At 38.5% G+C, this 8,534-nt stretch overlaps 2 protein-coding genes across 2 annotated transcripts; one reads left to right on the forward strand and one right to left on the reverse strand.

Annotated features, from left to right (window-relative positions):
• The first annotated feature begins 4,853 nt into the window (after positions 1 to 4,853).
• LOC121733827 lies at positions 4,854 to 7,108 on the forward strand. The gene is made up of 3 exons (XM_042124205.1): positions 4,854 to 4,960; positions 5,541 to 5,632; positions 6,496 to 7,108. The coding sequence occupies exons 1-3, from the start codon at positions 4,858 to 4,860 to the stop codon at positions 7,078 to 7,080; spliced, it is 780 nt and encodes a 259-aa protein (XP_041980139.1). The 5' UTR covers positions 4,854 to 4,857; the 3' UTR covers positions 7,081 to 7,108.
• LOC121733826 (protein ALP1-like) lies at positions 5,089 to 7,773 on the reverse strand. The gene is made up of 2 exons (XM_042124204.1): positions 7,129 to 7,773; positions 5,089 to 6,457 (listed from the first exon to the last, which is right to left on the reverse strand). Exons 1-2 carry the CDS (start codon positions 7,564 to 7,566, stop codon positions 5,645 to 5,647), a joined length of 1,251 nt encoding a protein of 416 aa, XP_041980138.1. The 5' UTR covers positions 7,567 to 7,773; the 3' UTR covers positions 5,089 to 5,644.
• Positions 7,774 to 8,534: the final 761 nt, after the last annotated feature.

Genomic DNA, 8,534 nt, shown 5'->3' on the forward strand with positions numbered 1-8,534 from the left:
TGATATTAGTGTAGTTTAATATATACTCTACTAGCTGTTGCCCGCGACTTCGTCCGCGTTAGCATAGTAGATCACATCCCAAGTATTATTTATTGTACAAAAATATTCAATGTACAGAATTGACTTTCCTACGATTTTATTATATATAGATGTTCCACGCGGCTTTGCTTGCGTAATTTATAAATTTCATGCAACCGTACATTTTTCCGCAAAAAATAGCCTTTGTCCCTTCACGTGGTCTATTCTTCATGTTTGCCAAATAACATAAAAATTGCTCCAGTAGTTCTTAAGATAATAAGCAATTTCAAATAATTTCCCTCCGTTTTTTCCACATTTTCCTCTATTTCTTTGCTCCTATTTGTCTTAGCGTGATAAAATATAGCCTATAGCATTTCTCGATAAATGGGCTATCTAACACTGAAAGAATTTTTCAAATCGGACCAGTAGCTCCTGAGATTAGCGCGTTCAAATAAGCCCTTTCATATAATTTCCCACGTTTTTTCCACATTTTCCTCTATTTCTTAGCTCCTATTAGTCTTAGCGAGATAAAATATAGCCAGCCTTTCTTGATAAATGGGCTATCTAACATTGAAAGAATTTTTCAAATCGGACCAGTAGTTCCTGAGATTAGCGCGTTCAAATAAGCCCTTTTATATAATTTCCCCCGTTTTTTCCACATTTTCCTCTATTTATTCGCTACCTATAACCTTCCTCAATCAATGGGCTATCTAACACTGAAAGAATTTTTCAAATCGGACCAGTAGTTCCTGAGATTAGCGCGTTCAAATAAACCCTTTCATACAATTTCCCCCGTTTTTCTACATTTTCCTCTATTTCTTCGCTCTTATTAGTCTTAGCGTGATAAAATGTAGCCTATAGCCTTCCTCGATCAATGGACTATCCAACAGTAAAAGAATTTTTCAAATCGGACCAGTAGTTCCTGAGATTAGCGCGTTCAAACAAACAAACAAACTCTGCAGAATTATAATATTAGTATAGATTAGTATAATTAATATAATATAATGTTGTATTTTTAGTAATTTACTTCTTTTTTCTTATTTTTGTAACTTGACTGGCACCTATACAATTTTGTTTCTGTATTGCCCAAAGGTTGACTGACAGATAATGCCTTAAGGCATTAAATCTGGCAGAGCCATGCTTCGGCATGAATGGGCCGGCTCGACCGGAGAAATACCACGTCCTCACAGAAAACCGGCGTGAAACAGCGCTTGCGCTGTGTTTCGCCGAGTGAGTGAGTTTACCGGAGACCCAATCCCCTACCCTTTTCCCTTCCCTACCCTTCCCTATTTCCTTCCTCACCCTCCCCTGTAATTCCCTTCCCTACCCTCCCCTGTTACCCCTTAAAAGGCCGGCAACGCACCTGCAGCTCTTCTGATGCAGCGAGTGTCCATGGGCGACGAAAGTTGCTTTCCATCAGGAGACCCGTTTGCTCGTTTGCCTCCTTATTTCATAAAAAAAAAGTCCACCTTTGTACGTCTTGTATGTGCATAAAGTTTTTAATAAATAAATAAATATTCTACACAATCGTCAAAATGTCAAATAGTAAATATGTAGTAAAAATATTATCAATGTCAATCACACAATACTACAGTCTGTCAAGAAAGTGAAGAAATTAAAAGGTGGCAACATCGTAGCGTCATCCCTTTTTTCTTAGATTAAGCGCTTATTCCACTTGTCCTATTTAGAAGTCATAGTTAGGATCCTACATAGGAGACTAATTAGCTCGCTTCTTATCCCACTTGTCCTAATTTAGTGACTAAATCAGTTGGCATTTTGGTCAGACGTCTTCTTAATGGCTCCGGTAATCCGGTTCTATCAAAGCAACAATAAATTGGTCTTCTCATAGGCTTAGCTGTTGGCTCAATGAAAATAAAAATAAATAAAAGGCGAAAAAGATGGTTGAAAGAATTTTTGCTCCACGTAAAATTATGAATTATGAACTTTCTGAACTACTTGGAACCAGCAGACTTAAGAAATTACCTACGAATGGATTCCAGATCTTTTAACATAATATAAATTGACTTTAATACAGATATAGCAGTTCCCACTACAGATAAAAGGTTGAAACCATCTGGCAACACTGATTTAGTCCATTCAGGAGCCACATTTTTTCACGATTTAGGATTCTCAGTATACAGTGTGTAAAAAAAATAAGTGATAATACTTTAGGGTGTGTACGTGTTCCTTGTAGAGAGTTCACTGTGAAAGTAGCAGCGCTGAAAGACGATTTTTTTTTCATTTTTGTATGGGCAAGGGCCCGAGCGTCACGAGTTTCCCCATACAAAAGTGTAAAAAAAGTCGTCTTTCAGCGCTGCTACTTTCACAGTGAACTCTCTGCAAGGAACACGTACACCCCCTAAAGTATTATCACTTATTTTTGTTACATCCTGTATATATATATTATCTATGTTTAGGATCCTAGCTTTCTAAATGTTATTCCACTTGACTAAATTTTTTAGGATCCTAGCTAGAACTTCCTAGCTAGGATAAGTGGAATAAGCGCTTTATTTGAAAGGGATGACACGACGATGTTGCCACTTTTTAATTTCTTCACTTTCTTGACAGACTATACAGGGCAGAGCACATACTAAAGTATTAAGTTCTATGTATTACGTTTTTTTTTTAAGAAATAAAGGGGCAAACGAGCAAACGGGTCACCTGATGGAAAGCAACTTCCGTCGCCCATGGACACTCGCAGCATCAGAAGAGCTGCAAGTGCGTTGCCGGCCTTTTAAGAGGGAACAGGGTAATAGGAGAGGGGAGGGTAATAGGAAAGGGAAGGGAATAGGGCAGAGTAGAGAAGGGAAGGGTATGGGGGGGGGGTAGGGATGGGAATAGGGTAGGGGATAAGGTGGGCCTCCGGTAAACTAACTCACTCGGCGAAACACAGCGCAAGCGCTGTTTCACGCCGGTTTTCTGTGAGAACGTGGTATTTCTCCGGTCGAGCCGGCCCATTCGTGCCGAAGCATGGCTCTACCGCGTTTCACGTTTAAATCGGTTTCATACATTCCAGAAAATATTATCGAATTAAAATAAAACTTTTTACTCTTACGTATTGCATTATCTTAAAGATTTTAATTTACAGAATTGAAATTTAGTTTTTTTTCACATTTGCACAAAACTATAATTTATAATTCGCAGTTTTGTGTGGGAGCCCTTAAACATTGTAAAAACTACCATGTTCTCAAAAAAATTATACAACTATTAATTTTGTGAGCTGGTATCATTAATTGTTACATTCTCAGCTACCAGGTGGCGCTGCAAGGCCGTTTGCGCAATATTTTAATACAATACCATATACCTACCTACCTACCGTAGTTAAGTACACTGTACAACTGTACAAGTTACAACCTACTACCTAGGTACGGTACTACCATGTATTACCATAAAATCACGGTTATTGCTCATGCGTACGCCAAATCTATGTAACAAAATATTGTATCTTTTTAATAAACCAAGGAATTATTACAAGATCAGTTAAACAATGGTTACAATGCTTGCAATGTCATTTAAAAATAGCCAACTGCTTGTAAGTTTACATCACAACATGACTCTGTCTGTTTTTCAAGCCAGGCAGTGTACCATTTATCTACCAAGTACCAACTAATATAAAATTATTAGATTGCGCTTTTGATTGATTTCAATCATAAAATATATAAAATTCTCGTGTCACAATGTTAGGCCGCGTACTCCTCCGAAACGGCCACAGATTACTAGTATATATTTGGAAACGGCTTTACTGATTTTAACCAAATTTTATATGCATATATTTCATAGAATTAGAACGTATAGTATTTTGATATCGTTGATATATTTTAGTGGGTCTGAGAATCGGCTACTGGGTACTTTTTATATTGATAAGTGCATTTGTTGAATAAATAATAGTAAATTATTACAACCCGAGACTGACGGCGACCATTGTGTGTGCGACGGGATAGCGATCGACGTTGCCATGGTTGCTTTCAATAAAATAATACGGACGAAATACCTACTTTATATGGTAAAGAAACGTTTGCCGGGACAGCTATAAAGTTGTCTCATATTATTATCGGATGAGAGATGTTTTTGAAAGGCAGAGTCTTGGGATAAGAGAAGAAATGGCTGGCAGTGTCTCACTCTCTCCAGAAACTGACTACTGAGCTACTGAGGACACACTTGTAAAAAAAAAGACTTTTAAAACAAAATACTTACCTAGTAATTGAAGGTAAAAAATAAATAGTCACTAAAGTAGGCATAATTTACATAACTTGATAAGGCAGCATAGTACTTGACTACTTGTTACTAACTCACGACTCGAGTTTGAGGGCTGAGACTTGAGAGGAAACAATTGTTTGATGTGACCAAGAGATGGCGCTACATGTAACGAATTAGAGAAATAAACTCTCCTAACCCCTTATGGTGGGTACAGACTGGTGAAACGTAACATGCAATGTGTCATGCAATGAAAGAATTCACCGTACACATTGCTGCAATGTATCATGAAAGGTAACACACTTTGTAACAATTTCTCATAGTTTGGACGTCTTGTGCGCGCGAAATGTGCATTTCACGCGCACGCTACGAGCATTACAAGCCGCGCGCGGAGCGATCCGTGATTTGTCGGTTTTTCGAACGAACACAAAGGGGCGCGCAGTGTGCGCGGAGCAGCCAACGTGGACGGTCGTTTTGAAATCAACACGTGCACGCAACGAACATGGAGGACGACACTGCGTGGAGTGAGGAAAAAGCATTTTGCTTGATAGATGCGTACAGAGTTCGTGAAATTTTGTGGAACCCACAAAATGAAAACTATTTTAAGAAAAATCTTAAGCAAGATGGTCGGAAATCGCAAAGTTGATGTCAATGACTGTAGAAAAATGCAACAACAAAATTGTTAGTCTTCTCTCTTCATACCGCCGCGAAAAGCTGAAGGAAAAAAAATCAAAGGGGACAGGAAAAGGTAAGAATAATGATTAATGTTTGTATTATTATTGTTTTTTTTTTCTTCATTTATAAAGATTAACAAACAGTAGGTAATCACATTAATTAGTGTAAAATTTTGGTATTTAAATCTATAACATTGTGAAACCAGCAACATTAACCACATAGTATCTACATAAAGTATAATGGTAGATAAAGACATACAGGATGTCCCGTAAATACTACGACATACTGCCACAGCTGATTTTTTTTCGCGATTTCGAAGTTGGTCCCATAGTAAAAGTTGTTCGTATTGATGAGTACTTTAACCTCTGGCAGTATGTCGTACTATTTACGGGACAGCCTGTATTGTAATGTAAGTGGTAATGTAAGTGTATAAAAAATACCACGAGAATGTGTAATTGTTTACTTCTGACGTAAAACGAGGGGTGTTATAAGTCTGACCCCTAAAACTGTGGGCCTGTCTGTCTGTAGCATCGTAGCGCTTAAACGGATGGACCAATTTCGATGCAAAAACGAGAAAAAGGAATTCAAACCTCATGTTTCAGCTACATTATTTATTTATCCTAAACAATTAACTTTGTATTACTCGGTTGCAGGTGCCTCGGAAACATACATAAGTCGATGGTTTGCCTATGATGCTTTGAAGTTCTTAGACGACAGGAACACACCGAGAAAGAGAAAAAATACGGTATGGATTATTCTATGAACATCTGTCTTGCCAAGAAACCTTTCCTTCTTTCGTAAAATAATCAGCCAATTCATCTCTAATAGCATTTAGATGTGCAGGTGATCGTCTGGGAATATTTCTTATGGGCAGTAATGATGTCATGTCGTCATTATTTCGCCTCCACGAACCTTCATTTAAAATTCCTTCTACCTCCTGATCAACTAATCCTGGAGTTATGAACACGTTTCTAGAATGACGTTTCAAATAATTATGTAGAAGAACGATTGCCATAACTACCAATTCAGCATTATCAGGCTGTAAAAGCATTGGTTTTCTTAAAACTCTGAACACAGACGATATAATTCCAAATACGTTCTCAACAATCCGTCTAGCTCTACTTAATCGGTAATTAAATATTCTCTTCGATGAACCCTTTGGAGGTGTCCCACCATATGGTTTCATCAAGTTTTCACTTAAAGCAAAGGCACTATCGCCTACAAAAAAATATGGGATGGAAATATTTCTATCGGGGAGTGGACGCGGCGATGGCAGGTTTATTGTGTGATTCTCTATCATATCATATAATGTGGTATCTTTGAAAACTCCGCCATCTGAAATTCTCCCTTGGCATCCCACGTCTACGAATAGAAAATTATAATCTGCATCAACTAGAGCAAACAAAACGATGCTAAAATTTTGTTTATAATTATAGAACTCGGTTCCGCTTTTGATAGGTGCTTCAAGTATAACGTGCTTTCCGTCTAATGCCCCTGAACAGTGTGGAAAGTTCCACCGGTCTTCAAACTCCTTGCTTATCTTCAACCAGGCTTCGGCTGTCGTTGGTATCTAAAAAGAAAACAATTAATTATTTTTTGCATTTTTAGGAGTCACTTCATCGCTCGGACTTGGAAAACACTGCCGACCAAAATGTGTTCACCCCTCCAGTACTACCAAATGAATGTAGTCCAAAGAGCGCTAAACAAACCAGGAGGGATGACAATGTGCTCTCAGATGTGATGGGAATACTGAAAACAACAGCCAACAAATTGGACAATTCGATAGGTATTTCTGATACAACGAAAAGTTTCGCTTCCTTTATAGGGGCTAAAATGACTAGTTATTCTCCACAAACTAGGACTTCGGTCGAACATGCAATTTTTGAAATAATTATGAAAGCTGACAGGGGATATTACGAATCGTGGCGTCATCAAAATAACCATGCATATGGTTCACACCAAGATGACTATTTATCCAGGGCAAGACAGAACTGTGTGGATCTGACCGGATATTCTAATCGTCCCTCAACATCGGCCGGACCACCATCGGGCACAAACGAAGCGGGACCCTATGGCTATACTACGGCAAGAAATGAAGATACTACTGACTATCCAACCAACCAGCCGCCCTTGTCGGTCTCTTCACAAGAGTCTTACACGTCTTCTATGGATGACTTTAATGATTTAATGTGATAAATAAAGACACTTCTAAACATAAATAAAGATTTTCATAATACGTACCTTAATGTATTCTTTTAATTCCTCCATTATTGCGGCGCACACTTCAGGTACAATAGCACTTATGGATTGTTTCGATACTCTAAACGTATACTGCAGACTTGTGTAAGAGTCCCCGGAACCTAAAAATCGAAGTGTTATTGCTAGCCTATCTTGGATTGAAATTGGAGCTCTTAAATTTGTATGGTTTCGACTAATTCTTGGTCCAATCATCTCGAGTAAATTTTCAAAGTCTGTTGGCGTCATCCTAGTAAAGTTTTTGTATTGTCCACTTATGTGCTGAAAATTCATATCAGTAAGCAGTTCTCTACCTTCTCTCCGTTTATACAATTCTGTCCGCCACCAACGTCGGGGTCTTCGGCGTGTTTTCATGAGTTGATGTATTATTAATAATGAAGTACTGATAATCGTCATAGCAAGAACGTGGTCTTCGGACTCCATGCTTCGTGTGATCTATGGTTTTGTAAGTGACGCGCACGAAAAAAACGTGTATCGAAGGGCCGTGTTCGCGGCAGAATGGCGGAAACAGACGAACGCGGGAGGTTCGTAGTGAATGCGCGTTAAGAGCGCGCTATGCGTCCACGCTTGCAGCGAACATGCAATGAAAGGCAGAATTATACATTTCATGTTACGTTTCACCAGTCTGTACCCACCTTTAGAATTTAACTACAGACTAATTTATCCAAAGCCAAACATTTCTTTGGGCAGCGTGTAACATTTCAAGGTTCGCTGTCTTTGTCTTTCATATTGTGACTTTTCTAATGTGCCAGACAAAGACAAAAATACCTTTTTTAAATAATATTCTCATTAGCAAGGACTAAGGTTGGGTTGCACCAGAGGCGTGGTTAAAGTTAAAGTTATGGTCAAAGTTATGGTTAAGTACATAAATTATTATAGTTAAGGCAAATTTAACTTTGACCTATGGCGGGTAGATGAGGAGGAGAACTATCTTATATGGGGGATATTTGAAAAAGTGTTCAGCTGTACCTGGCTGTACGCAGTAAATAACAGTTTAAAAAATCCTCCAAGAGTGGCGCTAGCTGCAGCAAAGGGTATGGAATGAATGTAGCCGTTGGTGACAAAATATAAATTGAAGTTAGCCGAATAGCCAAGTCACAGAATTACTGGGTTAATACCACTGACATAGTATGTACTACGTAAGTACTAGACTCGACAACGCAACGTAATGCTTGGTCACATTCAACGTAATCTATATAGCAGCAGTGCACTTAGTCGCCCGCGAGCTCTTCTGCGCGCCAGACGTACCACAATAAAAAATGAAACCAAAAAAAAGTCGCAAAAATGCCTAGTTGTGGGTTAAGAATTAAGATACTGCAAAAATGATTCCGGTAACACTTCCAAATGCAACGGAATAACATTTCATCGGTATTAGCATTCTTATTTAATTA

This window comes from Aricia agestis, chromosome 14 (genome assembly GCF_905147365.1).
Source record: "Aricia agestis chromosome 14, ilAriAges1.1, whole genome shotgun sequence".
NCBI lineage: Eukaryota > Metazoa > Arthropoda > Insecta > Lepidoptera > Lycaenidae > Aricia > Aricia agestis.

What these genes read in the sequence shown, in the direction of transcription:
- LOC121733826 (XM_042124204.1), bottom strand. Translation starts at nt 7,566, where the DNA reads ATGGAGTCCGAAGACCACGTTCTTGCTATGACGATTATCAGTACTTCA. An exon ending in AATTAAAAGAATACATTAAG is followed by an intron (nt 6,458 to 7,128) that starts GTACGTATTATG and finishes TTTTCTTTTTAG; the next exon opens with ATACCAACGACAGCCGAAGC.
- LOC121733827 (XM_042124205.1), top strand. Translation starts at nt 4,858, where the DNA reads ATGTCAATGACTGTAGAAAAATGCAACAACAAAATTGTTAGTCTTCTC. An exon ending in ATCAAAGGGGACAGGAAAAG is followed by an intron (nt 4,961 to 5,540) that starts GTAAGAATAATG and finishes ACTCGGTTGCAG; the next exon opens with GTGCCTCGGAAACATACATA. An exon ending in CGAGAAAGAGAAAAAATACG is followed by an intron (nt 5,633 to 6,495) that starts GTATGGATTATT and finishes TTGCATTTTTAG; the next exon opens with GAGTCACTTCATCGCTCGGA.